We start from the raw sequence: 24,445 nt of genomic DNA, 5'->3' as shown, positions 1-24,445 counted from the left end.
GGGTCATGATATTTAGAAGCACAGGTCTTATTCCATTGCATGGGCTGCAGTTGCAGTAACTATAATGACCCTTCTTAGGTATGCTGCCTCCAATTGTGTGTATATATATATGTGTGTACGTACGTGGGGACTTTGCAATAATAATATCTCTCAGCTGTGGTGTAGTGTTTAACTAGCTAGAGAAATATGTATGGTCAGTGTAGAGATCTTATTTTGGCATTATCATGTTCCACATTATTGTACTTGCACCACTGTCCTCTTTAGATATCTTTCTTGATTTTTCAACTGTCATAATCTGATCATTGATTGAAATACTGAGTGTATGATATAGGAGTCAAACATTTTCTTTAAAGAGACGATTTATAAGGGTCGAGATCTTTTCAAGTTTCCATCAAGTTGTCTCAAAGTTGAACCCTTATGAGAGAAAGTGTGACCGTTATTTTAGATATTAAAGTAACCCCCAATGCCGTCTTCCATATGTTTTGGGTTTCAATACCGTCTTCGATGGTGCATGGGGAAGGTTGGGATGTAGACAACCTTACCCCTACCAAAGGTAGAAAAACTGCTTCCAAGTTCTACCAAGGGTAGAAAAAGACCTCTAGTCTTGTTGGGCATGAGGATCGAACTCTTAACTTCTGTCTACAGAGGTAAAGGCTCCAACCGCTTGATCTAACCCAGTTGGTTATCGCTATTTTAGATATTGTGGATCATTTATCATGTTCAAAACACTATGAATGACTGATCGATCATTAGACTTTGGCTTTTGTGGTATTTGTAATGAACCATCCATTTATAGGTTGCGGGACACTTTGTAAACTTGTGTGGAATTTGTGTAGATTGTATAGTTGTCTTTTGAAAATAAAAGTAATACAACACTTTGATTAATTTAACATGACCAACATGAGAAATTTCAACTTGAAAGGATCCTAATTTACACACCAAAGACCAATGGGGTGAAACCCCAGTGGTACCGTCATCATGTGACCACATGGGCCCACAGATGAAGGCTAGAGGTCACAGGTTCAAAACTTGCCAAAGGCAAGTGGAGAAACTATATCTTGTGATTCCATGTGTGAGAATGGTGACTTACCGGGCATGAGTTCTATGCGGTGTGCGCTCTCAGTGCCAAAATGGTACATGGGACCAAAGGGTTCCCACCCATTTACCCTTTTTAATTTACACACCAAAGTTTATGATGTGTATGTAGTTAAAGGGATAAGTATCCTGGAATGTAACAAACTTTGGACGAATGTCTATAGTAGGAAATAACTAAAGTTTTGTGTATTATATGTAAACAACTTTAAAAAATGTTTATTGTATGTAAGAAAACATACGTGGCAACCATATAGAGGTGCCACTTGTCTGATTTTAATTGGTTGAATACATTCTCTTACATACAATAAACATTACTTTCGAGTTGTTTACATACAATACACACAACTTTAGTTATTTCCTACTATAGACATTCATTCAAAGTTTGTTACATTACAAGATACTTATCCCTGTAGTTAGATGAGCTAAAACTACTATATCACAAAACTAATGTTTTATTCTTAAAGTCCTTCAGAACCATGGGGTGAACCAAAATTGTGAAAAAGAAAAAATGACAAGAAACAATACCAGTTTTACTAGAATCTACAACTCGACTTATGGAGAAAAACGCACAGAGTGCTCTGAACCAGGAGCTTGCATCCCTTATGGTGCAAATTTTCTTTTCAGAGGGAAAGGGTAGTACAGTTTTTAACTTAAATCGGTACCAATGTCAGAGCAGAACATGTGAACATTAGCTAATAGATCATTAGGGGTTAACAGTTTTAGTTCTTGATGTCTTCGCATTGATATTAGTCATTACACGTGAATAAAACACAAGTGCTGGTGTCACTGCTGTGTAAACTGAATGTGTGGTCTAATCCAACTACGAATGTAATGGATGTATCCAATTACTATTTTACAGCTATTCTTTCTTACTTAACATATCTGATTAGCGGCAGCGCTGCTACAAGAACTATATGTTATTGGGTCCAGCTTTTACGGAACTATTTTCAATACCTAGTAAAAAATTACTTTCCTAAAAAAAGTTGAAAGATATTAAGGTAACACCATCTTCCAAAGTTTATTTCGAAGAATCCTAAAAGAAATGGAGTTTGAGCTCAGTAAATTATGAGCCGAAAAAGGAAACAAATACAATATTAAATGCTTAAGGGTTAAGGCCCTCTTCTCAGCTTAGCTATTTAGATAAGTTGCTATGTCTATATGAACTTTCATGAACAGTAAAGGAACTAGAGATTTATCCCAATGCTTTTAACTTCTACTAAAAGAATTTCAGCGGGTTCAATTAACCCAAGTAATTATACTATATCTGTAAATACATGAAAAAATTCCTCAATGGGTTCAAGTGAACCTGCACAACTCTGCTAAAACCATTTAAGTTTGATTCTTTATTATGTTGTTCAAGAAATGAGACATGTATATGTATACAAATTGCCTGTACACACTTACTCTGTTTACAATCAACCTCTTCTGTGCATGCAATATACAGATTTCCTATATTCAGAAAGGTAAAAAAGGTTCTACTGCCCTAATTTATAGCTTACCTGAGTTCTTTTCTTCGAGTTTTAGTTGTTGGATTCTCTCCTGGAGTCTTCGCCGGTGATCATGAATCTTCCAAAGCCCGTGTCCTAGTATCGTTGCAGAGTATATCCCATGTGTAATAATGGGTGCAAGAATATTATTTGTCTGTATCATCAAGAAACCAATAATCAGGTGACTTTTTCTTCACTGAAATAAGAGAAAATAGCAACCAAATAGAAGTTTTGTTAGTATTACCTGATTCCACTCAAATCCAAGATAAAGGGCTAGAAGCCCTTCAAGTAACGGAGAATATATCTTTTTCATTTGCCTCCTCTCATACCATGCTGCAAAAAGCTTCCTCATTTCACCATGACCGGAATGACAGCTCAATACTGGTGCTATGATGTAAGTAGGATCTAAAGGGGAATATGGCATAAACCAAGTAAATCTTTAGCTTCTGAACCGTTTAATAATTATAACCAGATGAAAGGACAGTAAAATAGGGAGATCAACCTTTTGGAGATGCAGCAACATAATAGAGTGTACCCGTGAGAGCAGCTGTAATAACGGCAGCAAAGGCTTGGGCAAATGGTACAAATGGTGGCAGCACCCCAGCCTAGAAGATTAAAAAACACAAACCCATTTGTTATCATGGAATCCCCTTAATTAAATTCCATCCGTCCCAAAATTATTGTCTGCTTGTCCCAAAATAGTTGTCCACTACTCAAAATGGGTAGATTGTAATTGATTAAGTTTCCTATATGGCTATATCACCCCTAACTGAAGTTGGTATTATAGAGCTCAAAAAAGAGCATGGAGTATTGAACAAATGGAAAAGGTTAAAAAAGTTATCTTAAGTAAAAGTGACATGTAATGATTACACTCAGTTTTTGTTTAGGACAGAGGAAGTAATACATATTACTAGTATGCAACATAACAGATATTATGAGTTAGCTATCAACTATAGGATGAAGATAGAGAGGTTGTACCAGTGCAGCCATTCCGCGAGCATCTGTTACTAATTCGTTGCCCCTTAAAAAAATGTCCGTTAATGCTCCCTACTTAATTGAAAAACAAAATAAAGAAATTTCATGCTTCAAGTATAGATAAGATGATACAAGTCACAAGATGAATCATTTGCACGCTACAAAGGGAATGCAATTTTACATTTTATTTCTTCAAGACTTCGAAAAATATGGGCCAATTTGTTCACATTTATAGACATTTAATGAACATTTGCATATATCAGTGGGAAAAACACATTTAGTCACAAAACATTTTGCACTTTCGATGATAAATGAGATTGATTTGTTGTAACCAACATTGTAACCATGTGAGAAATCAACATGTAGCTAATTTTATGATAAAAACTGACCTGGACAGCAGCTCGATAGAAGAGCTCCTCACCAACGGAGCTAGCAGCGACAATAAGTATAAACTGCAACAAAGTTATTGACTTGACACTACAAGAAGAAAATGAAGATGAAATATTTGACATATAAAAATATTGTACCTGCCACGGAGACATTCCGTAGAAAAAGCTTCTTAACTCCTCATCTTCTACATCCCTTATTGCACGAGCTTGTGGTGACACTTTCACAACTTCATCCTGTAAAAAAAAAAAAAATGAACAATCAAAACAACAATAGAATATAAAGTTCTGCATTGAGATGAAGTGAAATCTGATTATGTGTTACAAGAATGTTAAGCATACGTCTAGTATAAATAGAAGGGCCATGATTGGAGGGACAGAGTATCCAATTCCTGAAACAATGGCATCTAAGGATGGGAAATAACCTCCGGTGCTATCAATTCCTAAGGCGGAGCATATAAAGTTCCCTGCTAACACCATCGTGCCATATATCCCTGCGATGTTTTTTTATTCGATCAGGAACCATAAAAGAACTAAATATTTAGAACACATAAATTCTTAAAGTTCATGCTCAAAGACATGCCACATATCTACTGCAGATTTGTCAACTCTATTGGATTTATACTACTTATAGTAAGGTTGTAAAATATGTAAAGGTTTGTGAACAAAATTAAAGAGTTAAGAGCTTTACAGTGGTTAGAACTTAGAAACTTGAAAGTGCATGCAGAACTTCCTTGAATTGAATAATATAGGTAAATTCCTATCAGCCCTTTTTAAGTATGTACTAAAAAATTAGCTTAAAATCTACATAACACAGGGTATATGAATTCCATAGAGTTGCTCCATTTGTTGTTTATCTTGTTTAAAATCAGCCAATGCCCAAAAGTTGGTCTATTTGGTAGAGACTTTTGTCTCTTGAATACCAATGTGTACGGTTGAAGATGGTCTTAAAAAAAATAACATATTTCTCTTTCAAATATGTCATATGAGATAATGGTGTATTTAACGTGAGGAACAATCGTATACTAAATTTAATCCAAAAGGTATAATTGTCTCAATAATTTGGTCACTTTATTTGATTTTGTTGCCATTCGTAAAGAGAAATGTTAGGTTACCAATGTTGTGACCAAACATTTGACAAACTATTAGTGGACATGATACCGTATTAAATACAGATTGTCATATGATTAATAATCCTCACTTTCTAAGAGATAACCGATATCATCTATGCTTTATGTTTAAAAAAACAAACAAACAATACTTTTCAATCATTATATATGTTTGGTAGAAGGAATATCGTGCTTTCGTTTCTATAATTTGTCAAATTAACTATTGGTATTGGTATGAGAAATAATAGACTCCTAATTTAAGAGAAATGATTAACTATATGATCATGACATATGTTTAAATTAAAGAATGAGATGATGAAAAATAATAAATACATAACACATGTCAAACTTTAACAGAATTAGATAGATGAATTACTCCTAGAGTACTGGACTAAAGTTTAGTATTACTCCGTACTAAATATTTTACTGCAGATATATACTTTGATAAAAGCTATAGTTAGATATATTGAACAAATATTAAAATAGATAGTTTTTGCCGTTCTAAAAGAAAAGATAGTTTTTGTAAATACCAATGTTAACCAATCCAGACAGCAAAAATAACAATGTAAATGGTCATATCTTTTTATCTATTGGCGAGCCGAGAGTGCATCCGGACGGACAGAACTCGGTCACTTTTTTTTGTAGTGTAGTAAATAAACAGACAATAAATGGGTACGTAATAAAGAAAAACTAACCGATTCCGTAGACAAGTCTAACAAGGGCACCAATATTGTCCGGCAAGTTTAATAATAATGTATCTGTTGTGTTGTTATTATTATTAATAAGATCATTAAATGTAATAACCTCCATGCCACCGGAGGAGCTCCGGTAACCACCACTAATCTTCCTTTCTCCGCCACTTGTCTCCCCCGTAGCTTTAACACCCACGAATAATCTTTTTATTCCTCCAGCAGCTGGAACGTTGTTGTTGTATCTCCACTTTTTCAAAATCAAATCATTATTAAAACCTTTTTTGCTAGCACAAGAAGCCGATCGGGATATCATCGGTGTTAACTCCATTCCATATATATATAATTAATTAATGACGTGATTTTTGAGATACAACTAGCGGAGCGAGTGGGGGAGGAGAATTAGTCAACGGAGTTATGTTTCAAAAATCTGGTACTCCTCACCATACTATGTAGTACTCGTATATATGTACGATGATGATAATCATGATTAGGAGGAGATCGACGGCTGATAACAAAGGCGTGACAAGGTGGGTCATGGGTGGGTTGTTGGACTCCACATCTTTTACTCCCCTTCCTCCATTCTCTACTCTAATCTATACTATAAGACTATCTCCAATGCTAAGGAAGTTCACATCATATTCTTATAAATCTTTATACATCTTTACAAATCTTTTAAATCTTATAACTTTATCTTTAACCATACAAACATCCTTATATATCCTTACATATCATTTTACCTCCACTAAAAACAAAAGTTTATTAGGTAAGGACAAATAAGAACATGCTCTTAGATAAGAGCATCCTTCAAAAAATCATTAGTTTTGGACAAACTTTAACGGCAAAGGATATCCAAGGGCACCTGCATTGGAGATAGCCTAATAACTAATAGGTCTATAAGCCCACGTTACGGGCCGGCTTTAACGATCGTATTTACGTACATAATTACGTTAAAATGTTTGCGATATATCATAAAAAAACCAAACATGTTAATAGGCTACTAAAAATATAAAAAAGAACATAAATATATGTATACTTATATCAAACATAAATAAATACGCAGCTATTGTTAAAAAATAAATAAGCAAGCTAGCAGACAGCTGCGCAACTACCTGCTAGCCTGGTTAAAAAATAAATAAGCAAGTTATGCCTGCTAGCCTGGTTCACTGTTCATGATTTCATTCCTCTTGATAGAGGTATATAATTATCAACCCCTATTTTAAAAAAGTATTAAAAAATGGTTAGATGCAAAAATATTAAATTACCCTTAATAAACACCCTTTATGAAAAAGGTTATTAAAGATTACTAAATTTGACCTTAATAAATTAATTTACACTTTGAAACTTTATCTTGCTAATTTATACTTTAAGTCTTTATCTTTTAAAATACTTTCACTATAACCATTACATCAACTTACACGATTACACCACTCGACGCTAATTGTCGATGTTATCACCATCCATCACCAATACCACTAAATTGTCATCGTCGTCGCATTGCACGGGTACCAAACTAGTGTAAACCTAAAAATACTCTTAATTTATAAGATGATAAAATCCACTTATCACATTTATCATATTTATGTGATTTTAAAAAAAATTCTAAACTAATATTTCAACTATAAAGTGTAATATATTTATTGACGGAACATTGAATAAACAATAAAAGCCAAAGTTATAAGAGCTTTTAATAACAAAATAAATCAACTACTAAAGTTATATAAACAAGTCAATAACAACAGTATAAGTCCAAAAAGAGTGGAGTTGCTGGGTTGGGGTGTTTGCACTAGAAAGTGTCATGTGATATCCATGAGTTGCTTAGGATGTAATGGAGTGGCAACTTCTTGTGATTGATTTATATTTTACATATTATTTTTATCTAATATTAAATAGAAAAAAAAAAGTCACATAATTAGAGCCTAATATAAAAGTTACAAATTAAAACTAGATTTTAATACATAAACATTACATTTTAATTTAAAAAAAAAAAAACAAAGTTACACATACTAATATTTTTCTAAAAAAAGCAACACAAAAACGAAAAGAAAACTAAGCATATCCATATTTTTGGTGAATGTCTTCTTGCGCCTTTACCATGATCGACCTTTCGGGTTCGTCAAGATAATTGTAGTCGGTGGTCAACACTCATAACTTGATGAGCTTGATCGTGCTTTTCGCCTTAAGCTTCATTTTAGCCACTCCATCTTTTCCTTGGCCATACTAACACGCTCCTTGCTTATGTCCATCAAACCGTCCAACTTCACCGACAAATGGTCAGACGTCTCATTGTACCTAGCTTTTACCTTACCCTTGCCTCCTGAACCCGACGACCCCAAACATGCCGCTCTCCTAGCCGTGTCTCTACCACCAACACGTTCTTGGAACACCGGCTCCTAATCGTCAAATTCATTAAGGTCGATGTTAACACGAGCATCCCAACTTTGAAGCATTCAAAAAACCAAGTTAGAATGAAAAAAAAAAAACGATCAAAAAAAATTAAAGTGTTGTGCCGGTGTGTTTTGAGGTGGCGTCGTTTGTCGTGACGAACCGAATCCGTATGTATATCGTGGGGTATTCCAATTAGGAAAACCCGTCATTTGTTGTGTAGTCATTTGTTGGTTAACATTCATTTGTGCCATGTATTGATACAATGCCGGGTTATTAAGCAAGTTGGAATACGACAAATCAGGTTGTGGAACGTTTGAGCATGGACGGTGTCCCGGGTTGTTGAAAGGATTGTTGAAATTGTTGGAGAAAAATTTGTTAGAAGAAAGTAGTAAGAAGAGTGATTGAGTGAAAGATGATAAAAATGTAAAAAATGTGTATGTGTATATATATACATAGTGTGAAAGATTTAAAAAAAAAGTTTATTTTTTTTTAAAAGAACTAGCCGTTTTCAACGGCTCCACCTAATTGGTCTTCGTGATAGTAAAACGAGTTTGAAGCAACCTGTGGGGATCGCTTGGAACCTGGATCGCCTATGGGAGTGGTGTAGCCGGCTATCCCAAGGCGATTTGGACGTGGATCTCTGGGCTGACCGCCTCAAGACCTTTTAGCCCAAGTGTAACTACATTGAAATTAAGTAAGGTAAATTGATCAAGCTATGAGTCCTTTCAATCTATAAAAAGTTATAGAAGCCTTGGCTTCTACGCTTAAAAATATGCAGCTATTTTGTAGTAAAGTAATATTTATGCATGCAGCTTATGGTAAATATTTGTTGGGGAATTTATTGGCAAAGAATGACAATCCCACTCTTACAAAATTTGACAAATCTTTGGTGTTCGTTTGCTTAGGGACAACCATTCCTTGCCTACAAATATGCGCTAAATTTTAGTTCAAGTATTTTGAGATTGATCGTTGAATGTTTTCCTCAATTCATGACAGGTTCACATCTCTTATCCTCTTCCACCATATATAAATATGCACCTGCAATCTTGAACCATTAGCACCCAGCATATTCATTAAATTCAATCGACGTTTATAAGTTTCATACCAATAACTCATACCCATTTGGTATTATTCTTTCTTGGTTTGTTTTTCAGTCTTTTTAATGAATATAGATTGAGAGAGGCAATTTTGTTGGATGCCCATGAACATCATTTGCTATATAAATTAATGTGCTTGATGCTCTATTTATTAATTTTCATGTCATATATTAATGTTGTCTTCATTTTTTCCCGAATTATGTAGGTTGAATCCATTGAGTTATCTGGAGTTATGTTTGCTCAGGTTATCAATCTCTAGTGGCTCAATTAAACATTCTGCACAGGTAAGTTTTTTTCGTATTAGATCATTCCCTTTGCTGGTGTAGATCAAGTAATGCCCTTAAGACCATATATGGGATTGCGTGTTTTTAAGTCCGAAGCTTTTAGTTTATTTTGAGAATAAAAGCTGCCTCTTTTTTTGAAAGCACCTTAGAAATATCTGGTTTCTAATGGATTGGATTTGAACTTCAAATTCTATATGTGGAAGGTCGCTAAATCCCTTGAACCTGGAAAAAAGTTTATCACGACAAAATTTGTTTGTAGCTAAAATCAAAATTTGAATGTTGTTTTCAATACCAAGGCCTTGAACTCATCAACTCAAAGAGATGAACATATTAATGAGTGTAACATAAATTTGCAGATGGGTGATGTTGCAAAGGATTTGACTGCTGGAACAGTTGGAGGGGTGGCTCAATTGATAGTAGGACACCCTTTTGATACCATCAAGGTCAAACTACAAAGTCAACCTACTCCACTACCTGGTCAACTCCCGAAATATTCAGGTGCAGTAGATGCTGTTAAAAAGACATTGGCAGCTGAAGGTGTAAGCGGCTTATACAAAGGTATGGGGGCTCCATTTGCTACTGCAGCCGCTTTCAATGCTCTCCTGTTCTCTGTTAGGGGAGAAATGGAGAAAATGTTGAGGTCTGCACCTGGTGCACCTTTGACCGTGAAACAACAGGTGATTGCTGGAGCCGGAGCTGGATTCGCAGTTTCTTTTTTGGCCTCCCCAACGGAGTTAATCAAATGCAGGTCGGTGCTTCTTGTAATTGCATCCTAGTTATTTCCATTTGACTTTTAATGTCAAGCATGTGTGATCTTTAGGTACAGATATATGAATCTGACCTTAATAGTTGAAGGGTGTGAGTAAAGTATTTGAACTTGATGTCAGTTTATGGTGCAGACTTATTTCTTGTGATCCAGATTGCAGGTCCAAGGTGCAGTGGCAAAAGAAGGCGCGGCTGCTGCAACAACCGCTAAGTATGGTGGTCCAATAGATGTGTCTAAGCAGGTCTTCAGGTCCGAAGGAGGCATTAGAGGTCTCTACAAAGGGTTATTTCCCACATTTGCTCGTGAAGTCCCTGGATGTGCCACAATATTTGGTGCTTACGAGGCCCTAAAACAATATTATGCTGGTGGGACAGATACTTCTGGATTAAACCAAGGTACATTGATGATGGCAGGGGGTTTAGCCGGTGCTGCATATTGGGTGGTAGTTTACCCAGCTGATGTTGTCAAGAGTGTGATACAGATCGACGATTTTAAGAACCCCAAGTATTCAGGGTCAATTGATGCTTTCAAAAAGATTCTTAAATCCGAAGGTATTGGAGGTTTGTACAAAGGTTTTGGACCTGCAATGGCGCGAAGTGTCCCGGCTAATGCTGCCTGCTTTTTAGCCTATGAAATTACGAGGTCAAGCTTGGGTTAGACATGGTTGGAGCCATGATCTTTAACATTTGTTGTAATGATTAAGTTTATTGTTTTTAAGCGCACTGAAATAGTTTTCGGTATGTTTCATGGGTTTTGCTTCATTCCCATTATGTAACCGCCAAATCGATGAGAGCATTGTAGTCTACTAGCGTCACAACAAACCAATTAAAGCCCACGAGAGCTTGTGAAACCGATAGAGGTAAGTAGACAGGGTGGTAGTGTGTAGATTAATCTGTGGGTACGTAGGTCATTAAATCAATCATACTGATACTTATAAATTAAAGAAAGAAACAAAAGTGTATTATACACACGATAAGGAAACGATCTCCATGCCAAAATTCCGACATGAGTGAATGGCTTTCAAAGTAATTAGGGGTGTTTGGGATATCTTATTTAATTTTTTATGTTATTGCTTGTTTTGGCTTTTTCCTTAGAAGATGTTACTAGTGAAAAACCGATTAAGACAATGTAGTCTACCCTGAGTGATATGGTGTACTATCCGGTAGTGCAATTTGAATAGTACCTTAACAAATACAAATAATAGATACTTTATAAAACCGATTATTGGTTTTCTTTATAATGAAAAAGTACAAAGCTCTCTTTCTCTATACGCTCTCATCTCTCAACGGTAACAAAACTTTAGATCTGGATCTGAGTTTGTGATCAGGAGACGGAGATCGAGCTGAGATTGAGACTTTGAGATCGAGATTATCCTCTTCCTGTTAAGGCTTCCACTCCGGTGGATCTAACCCTATTTTTTCCACTCTTGGGCCGGAGGTCCTTTCCACTTTGGTGGATCTGGAAGCAGCCTCTCTACTATTGGGTTGGGGTAAAGTCTGTCTACATCATATCTCCCCCATACCCCGGCTATGCCGTGATTGGATACCGTTGCCGTTGCTGTTGACGTATGCGTATTAAGAGCAGCATATCTAGCTCTCACAACACATGACCTTAACGTATACATTTAATAAACTTTTTTATTACTTACAGTATGCAATATTTACTCATGGAGTATTTTATATTCGTGGAGAATGGAGAATTTGGTAAATTTGCATTATGGACTTTGTTGGTAAAGAATGACAATCCCACTCTGCCAAAATTTTGCCACATTGTGACGAATCTTTGGTGTTTGTTTGCTTTAGGGACAGCCATTCCTCACCTACAAATATGTGCTAAATTTTTGTACAAGTATTTTGAGATTGATCGTTGAATCTTGTCCTCAATTCTTGACAGGTTCACATCTTTTCTCCCACCATATATATATAAGAACCCACAATCCTATCTCTCTGTATCTCCCTTTTGTGGCTCTCACATCTTCAGTATTTCAATTTCAAACAAACCCTTTTTGCCCTCATATTTATCAAAAAGATTCGATTTTTAAAAGATTCATACATGGAAACATACTAATAACTTATACCCATTTGGTATTTTCATCTTTTTCCTTTCTTTTTGTGTTTTACAGTCTCTTAATTGGATATTCGATTGAAAAGATGCAATCTTGTAGAATTCCCATGAACATTATCTGATACGTATATAAATCCGTTTGATGCTCTGTTTTTTTCGATACTGTTAATGTTATTTTCGATAATTTGCTCTGTTATTTTAGGCAGGATTCATCGAGTTTATTGGAGCAAGATTTGCTAAGGTTATCTTTTCTTTGATCAATCTCAAGTGGGCTAATCAAACATTCTGCAAAGGTATGATTTTGAAATCTTTTATATTTCTTCCTTTGTACATAAACCAATCAAATCACCTCCTTTGTTTATGATAGTTGCAAGTTGTTACTTTTTTTTTTGTGTTGGATCCTTCTTTTGGTGTAGATTAAGTAATGAACTGTTTTGTTTTGTTTTTTTTTTTTTTAATTCAAGCTAAAAAAAGTTTTAAAAAAAAGTTGTTGATCTTCAAGAATGTAGTGTGTCTAAGATGACATATGCTATGGACCAAATGCAACTTCAAGTTGGCATAATTTATTGAAGTCAGCTATTTTGCTGGAGTGGCTGTCCATCCACATTTGGTTTTTGAATTTTGAGCATCAAGTGAATTAATTTCAACTTCGAATGTTATAATAAAATTTATTAAAAACGGTCTAACTACACTAATACAAGGTCTGAATCCCTGATTGTTATTGATACCGCTAGGCCAAAGGCCGGTTGGTATATATATTGTACCTAGACAAAGGACACAATTTGTGTTTAGATGTATACATCAAACCCTGGTCAAAAGTTAATCACAGCAAAGTTTGATACAAATTTTTTTGGGTAAAAGGGATTACCCTGGTTCGATTTTCACTTATAACGAAAAATAGGCAACATAGCATAATGCTAGTTGACTTACAAAACGTCCATGCACCATAGTGCAATACAATGAATCAGGAAAAAAAACCATAGCCCTATCCAATGCTAGATAAAATAAAATGACTCGTACAAAGTTTAATTAGACTCAGCTAATAACACCGGAAGGTCCCATGCAGCTAGAAACCTTTCGACATTGGCACTTCTCTAGTATCTGAAAGTTAAAAGCTTTAACCGAATTGTCGATAAGATTATCTCGGCCACCCCATCCACAGTTCTTGAGATATTCATGAAAAGCCTGGCATTTCATTCTTGCCATAGAAGTTTGATACAAAGTTGTAGTCAATTATAATCTTAAATACTAATTGCTTGAACTTAAAGATATAGACATATTGGTGACAAAGATATCAATTTGTAGATGGGTGATGTAGCAAAGGACTTGGCTGCTGGAACAGTAGGAGGGGTGGCCCAACTGGTAGTTGGACACCCTTTTGATACCATCAAGGTCAAACTCCAAAGTCAACCTACTCCAGTACCTGGTCAACTCCCTAAATATTCAGGTGCAATAGATGCTGTTAAAAAGACATTGGCGGCTGAAGGTGCAGCCGGCCTATACAAAGGTATGGGGGCTCCACTCGCTACTGTGGCAGCCTTCAATGCTCTCTTGTTCTCCGTTAGGGGTCAAATGGAGACCGTATTGAGGTCTGCACCCGGTGCACCGTTGACTGTGTACCAGCAGGTTATTGCTGGAGCCGGTGCTGGAGTTGCAGTTTCCTTTTTGGCCACCCCAACCGAGTTAATTAAATGCAGGTCCGTGCTTCTTGTAACTGCATCATAGTTATGCACTTTGCCTATTGACTTTTTTAAGTAAAACTTAATTGGTCAGTTGTCTTACTATTAGACACAGAAGAATGAGTTTGACCTATAAAGTTTAAGGGTAAATATAACTTCATATCAGTCTATGGTGCAACTTATATCTTGGAATCTAGACTGCAGGCCCAAGGTGCAAGTTCAGGAGCAGTGGCCGAAGCAGGTGCAACCGTTGCAGCTGCGGTCAAGTATGGTGGTCCGATGGACGTGGCTAAGCAGGTCCTCAGGTCTGAAGGGGGTATCAGAGGTCTCTACAAAGGGTTGATGCCCACATTTGCTCGTGAAATCCCTGGAAATGCCACAATGTTTGGTGTCTACGAGGCCCTAAAACAATATATTGCTGGCGGGACCGATACTTCCGGGTTAAGCCAGGGTACATTGATGATGGCAGGTGGTTTAGCTGGTGGTGCATTTTGGGTTTCAGTTTACCCAACCGACGTTGTCAAAAGTGTGATCCAGATTGATGATTTCAAGAACCCTAAGTATTCAGGGTCGATTGACGCTTTCAAGAAGATTCTAAAATCTGAAGGAATTGGTGGTTTATATAAAGGTTTTGGACCTGCAATGGCGCGAAGTATCCCAGCAAATGCTGCTTGCTTTTTAGCCTATGAAGTCACAAGGTCAAGCTTGGGTTAGAGGTGGTTGGAGTTACAAATTTTAACATTCATTGTATTGACTAAAATTATTACTTTTAACGCATTGAAATAGTTCTCTTTTATGGTTCATGGGTTTTTCTTTTATGGTTCATGGATTTTGCTTCAGTTCTAAAATTATTACTTAAAAAGCATTGGGTTTTTCCCTCATCTGACATATGATAATTGCCAAATTTTTCTTCTCTTGATCTTGTTATCTTTCCACCCCTAAAAAAGGCACTACTAATTCACATCAAAGCTTTGATTCATTCTTATGACCAAGTATAACAAACTTTTCCCTTAAAACTCTATGCCTTTGGTCCAGTCAACAGAGAAAAAAAAGGGGGCAATTTTTACTGTTCCATAGAAACACGTGTACAACCTTCACTGATTATGTATATATACACATGTACTTGCATATATCTAACAAAACAGTCTTGCTACACTAAAAATGGTAAAAATGGAGGATCAGCTGCAATCTCACTCTTCATTGCCCCTTCTTTCAAAACCAGATCGCATGGAAACTTTTGTGAGCTTAATTCCACCCCCTTCTTTTCATAGTTAATAAGCCGTAATTCATGAAGATCAATGCTATTTTTTAGTTTGTATATCGATGGGTCTAATCAAAATAATTTTTTACATATCTTTGTAGCTGAAGCATATCACAAGGAATCCTAATCTATCAAGATGGCGCTATATATTCTCGTTTGGCAGAAAAAACAACGAATGTGTACCATTGAAGGCAACCGTCATGGAGGCCAACAAGAAAACTTATTTGCTAGATCGGATAGAGTCACTTGAAGATCGTCTCATTCAGGTCTCTTTTCTTCTTGACTATGTATTTCTAAATTCATAAGTACTCTTGTTTTGCATGGGGTTCATGTATATATACTTACGTACATTCACCTCACAATTTCAGCTTTCGTTAGAGATTGAAACTCGTAGAACTTCAGCCACAACATCAACGCTTTCTGGGCCACAAGAACTACCGGTTTCTTCATACCCTGTTTTCAACAATCCTAAGCCCAAATGCAAGCGCGCATCTTCTTCAGATATCCTTCCCATCAGTACTGGTTGTGAATTGCAGGTAAAACTACCGAACCTTTATCAATGATCAACCAATTAATTAATGTCCTTGTGAGTCATTGTGTAGACTTCAACATAACACAAGTTAATTTAATACTAGCAAAATTGGGGAAAATGATAAATATGGATGTTTAAAAGGTTATTACATGTAAATGTACATTAAACATAACCATTTGTTAAGATTTATATTTCTAGCTTTATGGATTATGATCCAATTTACAAACTCCTTTATACATGTACTAATAATAAAACATAGTCCCGGTAACTGATGCTTATCATTTTTTGAAATTTGTAGCACAAGTTTAGAATTTACCTACATTATATCCTGTATACATATATATATATATATATCATTACACACTGAGCATTTATATCATTGTTCAAATAATTTGTTTTTATAATATCTAAGAATTGTCACAATTTAATGTACGTAATAACGTATTATTGACAACTCTGAAGATTATCATTATCAAAAACCTTAATTAGTGCCGTTCAAAAAAAAAAAAAAAACCCTTAATTAGTGACATTTTTAAAGGTTGGCAGCTTAATTTTTACAAAGAAAAAAAAATACGAATATACCACAATACCTTTTAGTTGTTAAATTACCTCTGCATACAGACAGCTAGACCAAACAAATGAGACTATATATAGTTTATTAATTAACATCGGTAATTTTGTATACAGAATGGGAGTGAAATAGTGGAACAAAAGCAGCAGAAGCAAAAAAGGAAGAATCGAAACAATAACGGGGACAATAATCATCATGAAAAGGCATTCGAGAATGGGAAGAAGAAAGCTAACAGTTGGCCACATCTCAAGCTATTAGGTTGTTAGTTAGTGCCGCCCGAATCTGTTTTTTTGCTTGTTTCATTTTGCATCTTAAACCTTTTGTGTTTATTTTGTATGAAAAACTCTCAAAAATAATGAAAACAAACAAATATGGATCGCCTTGTTCCTATTTTGTACATCTTGTTTATATATATTGCACATATGACATGACCAAAAGAAAGGAGTTCTTGTCATTACTATCAAAAATGATTTTACATTTCCAAAATGTCCCTATTGAAAATTAATAATTCTAAGCATAGATAATTTATAAGGTTTTTCAATTTGCTAACCATATGGTTAAACTTTTCATGTACAGAAAAATCAACATTTTCGTATTTGATATCCTTTCTATTATGATGTATAAATTTTTTTAATATGGGTAACTGATCTTCTATTAAATGTTTGGTATCTTTACATTTCCAAAATGACCCTATTGAAATTTCTTAAGTATTTGAGGTTTATAGGAAGTTAGGAACTTACGAAAAGGTAATGATTTTGCCATTTTGGAATGAAATGGCCGACACGCACCATACTTTGCTTACTCGAAGGTACATAAATATAATTAGATATAAACATAAAGATTAAAGAGAAACTAAAATAAAGATAAAGTGGATTAGTGAATAACAAGTACTGTAATTAATAGCATTGTTTAATAGCAACTTGCATGTTAATGGATGACCAAATACTCCATTCATGTGTTCATTTTTATTTTGGCCTCATTTCCACAATTGAGGAGACTTCCATCTTGCAACCGCAAATAATTTTATACTAGCTAATCAACTCGAATGATTATCCGGACATGATTAACAAACTAAAATATTAAACTTTCTTACTTTGATATTACTTTTATACATTGCTTATATCATATATATAAAAGTGAGACGAACCATAAGATAAATTATAAAAAACAATATGAAACGCATAGATGACTAAAACTCATGTTAGCTTTCATATTGTCATGTGTACTTTCAAGTTTCAAAAGATGATTACATTCCCAAGCATGTTGAGTCAAGAACGAAATTGGATAGTCAGGTGGATACCAACATCAGGTTAATCGGCTCATCCTATAAACTTAATAACAGTCTATTCTAATTCTATTATTATATCAACCACAAGGAAACCAGTGATTGTTATGAGCATACGTTTACAGAAGCTCACAATTGTAACGTGATAATCTTCATTCTTATAAAAATACGCAGGAGCCAAGTGTTGTTCTTCACGTACATTCCAATTTGCTTGGGTGAATTCTGGCTTTTACGAATGCTGCATAGAAATTAAAAACAAAAAAAAAATGAAATAGGCACTGATTAGTTTTTTATGAACCAAAATTTACAATTAACTTATATACAACATTATGATTTAGCATGCTCTACATAAAGTTTGCTTTGTTACCAACATTACGTGTGAGAAATCACCTCGTTCTCTATCATTTACCATCAATATAAGAAGATATAGATGTTTACCCATCTAAGATGCCATGACAACTTTATATAAACCATTTCAAACAAAGCATGGAATTAGATGTTTTTCACGTCCATCGTTCCAAATTAATCACATATATAAATACTTAAAAACGTGCTAAGGTACGTGTGGCATGTATATATGTTTCTACTCTCCTCACCATGATCCCACAACCCAAAACCAACTCCACTATTAAAAGCCAACATATAGCAATCACGTATGTCAATCATTTCGGCATCCAAAACAGGTCATAATCAATCACAGAGGTTTCACCCAAAGCAATTATCATACTTTTTCCTCACATAACAGTAATTTTAGTAATTCCATAATCGATAGAGAACCTACAAAACCTTTCGAAAGGCAACATATTTATCCCGATGCTACTTAGAATGATATTAAAAGTGGCAATTTCATAAAAGTTTCTCAATGAGATCTATAGCCAAGTATGGTGCTGAGAGGACCATAAGGAACTTTATTTTGCTGCTTCTATTCATATGTCAAACTATTAGTCAAAATTTTAAGCGTCCATGACACTCTTTAGACAATACATAAAAATCTTAAGCCTTGTAGGATAGTTTTTATTCCCTTTAAAATGACTATAATTCTTGATTTGGGATATGAACCAACTTATAAAAGATATGATAATATGATACAACGAAAGTATGCGTTTAGAATAAAAGCAAGAACCACAAAACATATACCTCATGATTTAGATATCGTCAACGTTGACGCTATTTTTTTTTAATTGGTAGCATATAAAGGCATTAAAAGATAACCAGAACATACTTAGCTTGCTATACATGTTTGTAAGTTTGCAAACTGTACAACATAAAAGTAATTAGCACATTGTGATTACTCAAATTAACCCGTGTTTTAAAGTAGGAAGGCTCTAGAATGGACATAAGCATTTCAAAAATCTTAACCTTATTATAGTGCAATCAATTAAAATACCAAAAGCAAATTACACACAAAGAATAAATCACTTTATTGGTGTAGTGAGCGATTTTCTTCATCATATTTTCCCAAAACTAATACTTGAATTTTAAAGGTACATCTGTACTCATAGACCGTTGACTCGTCATCTAACATTTGCTGCAACAATCTAATACATTTGGCAGGAGCATAGCAATAGGCTTCTTACAAACGTTAGTAGAGCAAAGGAGTAGCTAAAGCAAAAACAAACAGAAAGGCTCGACTCAAGTTGATGTGTTTCAAATTCAAAGCCACGACACAAGTGAAAGAACGGTCACACCTTTGGTACACTTGCCATAGTTGGTTTTCACTCAACAATGAATTTGTCGATAAAGAAAACAAAATCTAATTGATAGAATACATCAATATATAACATAATACATTAAATAATAAATTCTCATACAGAAAGAATATATAAATTGGTGGAAGAATGAACCACTTAACTGATTAAAGATGAATCTCAAAACAATTTGATATAATAATATCGTTAATATACTCAGTTTTATAATCATTAAGCTACTCAATATTACTTATAAAAATTTAAAAAGTACCCGATTAAGTATTGAAGGGGGGAGTATTACAGTTTATCTTGATATCCTTCCTTGAGAATGTTCTTTCTGTTGAACATCAAATCAAATGGATCCAATTTAAATAGTTGGTTACAACATATGAGAATAATATGCAGCACCAAAGCGTATGGAAAAACCCTAGATTGAAGTTAGAAGGAAATTTGAAATGATTTAAACATCAAATTTGTTTGTCAATCAGTTGACAATTACAAATGAACAAAATTTATATCATCCCAAAATTTAGGGTTTCTTACCTTCCCAATCAAATCATTACCCTAACCCCATTTCATCCATAATTCATCCATAATATATATAGATACATATAGGTTGACTTACATTATCGCATAAAACCTGCAATTTTACTTCCGTTCGTCATTGATCGAGATCCGAATATTGTGTGAAAATAGACCTTTGAATCTTAGTACAACATCGATGATGATAAACAATGATCTGAAATATATATTAGATAATTCATAAAATATTTTTTCCAGATGTCATGTTCATAGAGATTAAAAATCTGGATCAAAAAGAAAATAAAAGAAAATAAGAAGAAGTAGGAGATAAGAAAAAAGAAAAGAGAAAAGAAACAGGGGACGGTTTGTGTGAGGGATTTTGAAACGATATGGGTCAGCTGCCACGTGACAATTTCTTGAAGGGTGTTTGTTTTGGGATCCTCTTTTATTAAAAAAAGAGAAGAGAAGAGATGTTTTATATTTAGCTAAACAAAACTCCTTTTTTTTTTTGTTAAAAAGACTTTCCCTAAACTCATAAATAAATTTCGACCCATCTCCCGTTTAGTGAAGGACATCATGAGCGTAGTCCGCCTACAAAGTTATACGATGACTAAAAAAACAATTTATAAAAGTTCAATGACTAGTTGAAATATCAATAAAGAAAATTGTTAAAAGATAGAAAATAAGTTGTTATTTTATATCGTTGGAAGGGTATTCTCTCAAGTTATTTCCCCAACTTGAGTCAAGTTGGAGAAATCTTGATCCTTAAATGAAAATCAAAGGCCAAGATGATCTTTGAATCGTGACCCTTGATTTTTATTTAAGGGTTAAGATTACCCTAATCATGTTAAGGTAACCTAATGGAATCCCCTTTCTATATCGTTTAAAAAAAAAAACCTTAAAAATTAAAAAGTAAACCTCCAATTTCTGTTATTTATGGATTACAACTAAAAAAGTTCATTTCTTGATTAGTCAGTATGATTCATCCTATTTGATTGAACTTTGGGATTAAGACCTTTAAGAAGAAAGTGCTGCTCACAGTCACATAAAGTATGTATGTGTATGATGTTATAAAAAGTTGTTGTTGACCCTTTTCATATATCCGCCAATACATATAAGTCCATGCTCAAACTCATGGATCACATTAATTTTGGACTACAAAGGATAATATAAAATAATAATATCATGCAACGAAAATTTTAAAGAAAATAGCTTAAAAAGCTTTGTTGGTTGCCTGGCTGGACCAGCAATGGAATGAGGTGGACTCGGCCTACTTTTCATATACATACACATCACTCCCCACATCTATTGGTTAAAGTTCACATACACCCCCCTTTTCAATTCTACTGCCTTCAAAATACAAGTTTGTGTAATGGCTTGTTATTGGTTCATGTGTTGATCTGAACCTTCTTAGTCGTTTTATACTTGAGTTTGCTTGTATCAGATTACTCTCTATGTGTTTCGCTACGTATTTGTTGGGGAAATTCAAGTTACAAGGTAAGAAATCAATAACTGGATATCTCTTTGTATCGTGATATCACTTTCCGAAAACAACAATTCGACCCTAACTGTCTGGGTTACACGAATTTTGTTTTGGGATAATACAAAGAGTAATGTTCTAGATTTTGGCAGAAATCTAGAACCCGTTCGCTATAGAGTATTTCGTGTTTTGTATATATTTTCTCACGTATCAATTCTCTATAAGAGACATCCAAAGGATTTAATAACTGAAAGAGATCAAAGTTTACGTATATGTTTTTCTCATATCTCATGCAGTCTATGGATGGACATATTTATAGGAGGTGGCAAAGTTTCATATATGTTTGATGACATATAATATAATATCATATATGAGTTTTCCATGTGAAATGAAGAATAGAAATTGACAGCATGATTGTGATTTTCCTTTTCACTATACGGTGAATTGACAAAATGGAAATGTGAATAAGAATTTACATCATGTGCCTATGTTCCTTATCAAAGCAAGACACAGTTACCTACATATTCACTTTTCCATTTTTAAACTTGTACTTCTATCAAATTTCTACACGTAAATTCCAATCATGTCATGCTAGCAATTTCACATTTAGAATTCATGTAAAAAACATTATAGTTATGTCTATCAGTTATTATAAAACTTTTGGGTCAGAGATGTCATTTACTTAATGGGTGTATACGTACTTCCAAACTCATTTCCAAGTGTTATAGCCATATCCCTTAATTACACTAAATTAATAACAGCATTCACATCTTATAACTTTGATTTATAGTTAGTATTGTGTCGTATGTAGTGACAGAAACAGATCTGAATGACCTACGTTCTAATTTTTCTTTTTGATATGTGTATGTACATAAATCATTATTACCGTGACATTTATGTCAAGTATCAAAGTTTGCTAGGCTAACTAAGCTATGACAGTAAATATGGGGTTGTCTTTAGGGTGCACGAAGTGGGTATAGGCACGGACCGGTACCGGGCCGGTACAGGATGGCACACCGCCCCGACCCCCCGGTACCGGTTGGGTGGGGAGCGGACTGAGCACCGTGGTGTCGGTTTGGGTGCCGGAGTATTTGACCGTTACAAAAAAAATTAAAATAAAAAAAACGTGGGCCCCCTACTTTTTCTCTTCTCTTTCTCTTTTCTTCCTCATTTTTTTTCTTCTTTTCTTTCTGCCGAACTACATCCTCCATTCTTTCTTCTTTATTTTTTTTTTTCAAACAATTCATCCATCTAAACCCTCAAAAATGAATAGGGGGAAGAAACCAAAAGAACCCACTTACTCAAATCTACCCAAAAAACGTAGAAACGTGCCACCGCTAAACAATCGCGATATTATGTCACCTCCTCCTTCGCAAAAAAATACGGCTGAAGATGTGTATAGGCCACAACGTGTTGAAGATTTCTTGAATAGTATGGATCCATTGTTTTTCGATTCTGTCCCGTCAAGTGTTCAACCGAATATCGGGTTTTCGGGTTTTGCGAATGAAACTCAAACCGGGTTTTCGGGTTTCGCGGGTGGTTCATCATCACACTTCGCGACTCAGCAGGTTCAAGATGAAGAAGAAGAAGAAGAAGACGTGGAGGAGGAAGAGGTGGAAGCAATACCCGAGACCCAAGTCTCGGTTAAAGGTAAAAGAGAGTGTCGAAATTGGGGGAAGGATGAAGAGGCGTGTTTGGCAAAAGCTTGGTTAAACGTTTCTGAGGATCCATACGTCGGAAACGCCCAAACGGCGGGTTCGTTTTGGAAGAAGGTGAAGTTTCAGTTGGACTCACACTTGAACCGTGAGTCGGGACGTACCCCTGAAATGTGTCAGTCGAAATGGAAGGATTTGAAGCATAAGGTGTCGGGTTTTTGTGGTATTTACAATGTGAAGAAAAGTAAGATGTCGAGTGGCCAAAGTGACGAGGATGTGTTTAAGGCGGCCGTGGCATTGTATATGCGGAAATACAATAACAAGTCCGGGTTTCCGCATGTAGAGGCGTGGCAGGTTTTGAGGAGAGGACCGAAATGGTCAGAGGTTCTTACTTTGGAGGGGATTTGTGAGGAGTCGGGTAGCAAAAGGGCAAGAACGGAAGGGTCTGTCCATGTACGTTCATCAGGGGAGCCGTCGGTCCATATTGACTTGAATAAGGACCACTTGAAGCAAGAAGAGGAGGGAGGGAACGACATGGATGATGCACCAGTACATCAGGCTAGACCCGTGCCACCCCGCCGTAAAGCTAAGGGTAAGCAGGCTACTCCTTCCGCCTCTACTACATCTGAGGAGTTCTTGAAGATGGTCGCAGAGTTGAAATGCGACAATGAGGATAAAAAACGAGCTCGGGAGGAGAAGATGCAGATGCAGAAGGCGATGATGGATAGCTATATGGCGGCGGAGGAGGCTAGGAGGAAACGGGAGGAGGAGATGACACGGATGGTCCAGAGTCAGCAGCGACAGAATGATATGGACTTCGTGATCAGGCCACACGATCACCTCAGCGGGCCGATGTTGGAGATGGTTTTGGCGCAGAAACGCGCCCTTTGTGAGCAGTACGGATGACCGACGCCTTAGTTGTATGTTTATGTTGATTAAGTTTTATGATTTACTTATTTTCGTATGTTTGAATAAGATTATGTGTTTTATTTGTGTTTTTAAGTTGTATTAGTTTTAGTTTATTAAATAAAAATGTTTTAGTTTTAAAAATAAATAGAAATGAAATTAAATAGAAAAGGGTGAGGAGGGGAGGGGAGAGGTGGTGAAGTGCTCCTAGGTTTCGGGGAGGGGAGGGGAAGGAGAAGAAAAATCAGGGAGGGGAGGGGAGGAGCAGGGAAGCTCTCCCCCCACCCTTATATATGTAATGTAATATACATATACATACTGGAAAGTATGATTGTATGAAGATTTAATAAAATTAAAATGGCACCAAAGTTTTATAAAGTTTTAGACTTTCGCAAAACAATTTACTTTGTAGTTTGCACATAGTTGATCCGTATATTGCATCCAGTTCTAAATTTACAGTGTCATAAGCATCTCTTTATTCTGTTTGTTTTCATTTGGTTTGATAGTATGTGTCTTTCATGTTCAT

The 24,445-nt window shown here is 35.4% G+C and overlaps 4 protein-coding genes across 6 annotated transcripts; 3 read left to right on the top strand and 1 right to left on the bottom strand.

The window, feature by feature from the left end:
• Positions 1–2,415: 2,415 nt before the first annotated feature.
• Positions 2,416–6,174, bottom strand: LOC122578751. The gene is made up of 8 exons (XM_043750777.1): positions 5,748–6,174; positions 4,286–4,437; positions 4,085–4,180; positions 3,947–4,009; positions 3,561–3,629; positions 3,085–3,187; positions 2,827–2,987; positions 2,416–2,736 (listed from the first exon to the last, which is right to left on the bottom strand). Exons 1-8 carry the CDS (start codon positions 6,070–6,072, stop codon positions 2,584–2,586), a joined length of 1,122 nt encoding a protein of 373 aa, XP_043606712.1. The 5' UTR covers positions 6,073–6,174; the 3' UTR covers positions 2,416–2,583.
• Positions 6,175–9,866: 3,692 nt separating this feature from the next.
• Positions 9,867–10,934, top strand: LOC122580471 (mitochondrial carnitine/acylcarnitine carrier-like protein). The gene is made up of 2 exons (XM_043752743.1): positions 9,867–10,258; positions 10,430–10,934. The coding sequence occupies exons 1-2, from the start codon at positions 9,867–9,869 to the stop codon at positions 10,932–10,934; spliced, it is 897 nt and encodes a 298-aa protein (XP_043608678.1).
• Positions 10,935–12,084: 1,150 nt separating this feature from the next.
• LOC122578293 (mitochondrial carnitine/acylcarnitine carrier-like protein) lies at positions 12,085–14,822 on the top strand. Of its 3 annotated transcripts, none has more exons than XM_043750221.1 (4): positions 12,085–12,169; positions 12,543–12,633; positions 13,646–14,037; positions 14,217–14,822. In XM_043750221.1, exons 3-4 carry the CDS (start codon positions 13,646–13,648, stop codon positions 14,731–14,733), a joined length of 909 nt encoding a protein of 302 aa, XP_043606156.1. In that variant the 5' UTR covers positions 12,085–12,169; positions 12,543–12,633; the 3' UTR covers positions 14,734–14,822. The 3 variants fall into 3 exon arrangements, with proteins under 3 accessions (XP_043606156.1, XP_043606157.1, XP_043606155.1); XM_043750222.1 differs by lacking the exon at positions 12,085–12,169 and adding an exon at positions 12,227–12,360 and having other exon boundaries at positions 12,547–12,633; XM_043750220.1 differs by lacking the exon at positions 12,085–12,169 and adding an exon at positions 12,227–12,360.
• Positions 14,823–14,906: 84 nt separating this feature from the next.
• LOC122578294 lies at positions 14,907–16,773 on the top strand. The gene is made up of 4 exons (XM_043750223.1): positions 14,907–15,258; positions 15,382–15,546; positions 15,649–15,816; positions 16,500–16,773. The coding sequence occupies exons 1-4, from the start codon at positions 15,181–15,183 to the stop codon at positions 16,647–16,649; spliced, it is 561 nt and encodes a 186-aa protein (XP_043606158.1). The 5' UTR covers positions 14,907–15,180; the 3' UTR covers positions 16,650–16,773.
• The last annotated feature ends 7,672 nt before the right edge of the window (positions 16,774–24,445 follow it).

The sequence above is a fragment of the Erigeron canadensis genome, chromosome 8 (assembly GCF_010389155.1).
Source record: "Erigeron canadensis isolate Cc75 chromosome 8, C_canadensis_v1, whole genome shotgun sequence".
In the NCBI taxonomy this organism is placed as follows: Eukaryota; Viridiplantae; Streptophyta; class Magnoliopsida; order Asterales; family Asteraceae; genus Erigeron; species Erigeron canadensis.
Note: the sequence above shows the minus strand (reverse complement) of the source record. Positions and strands in the feature narration are given on the sequence as shown.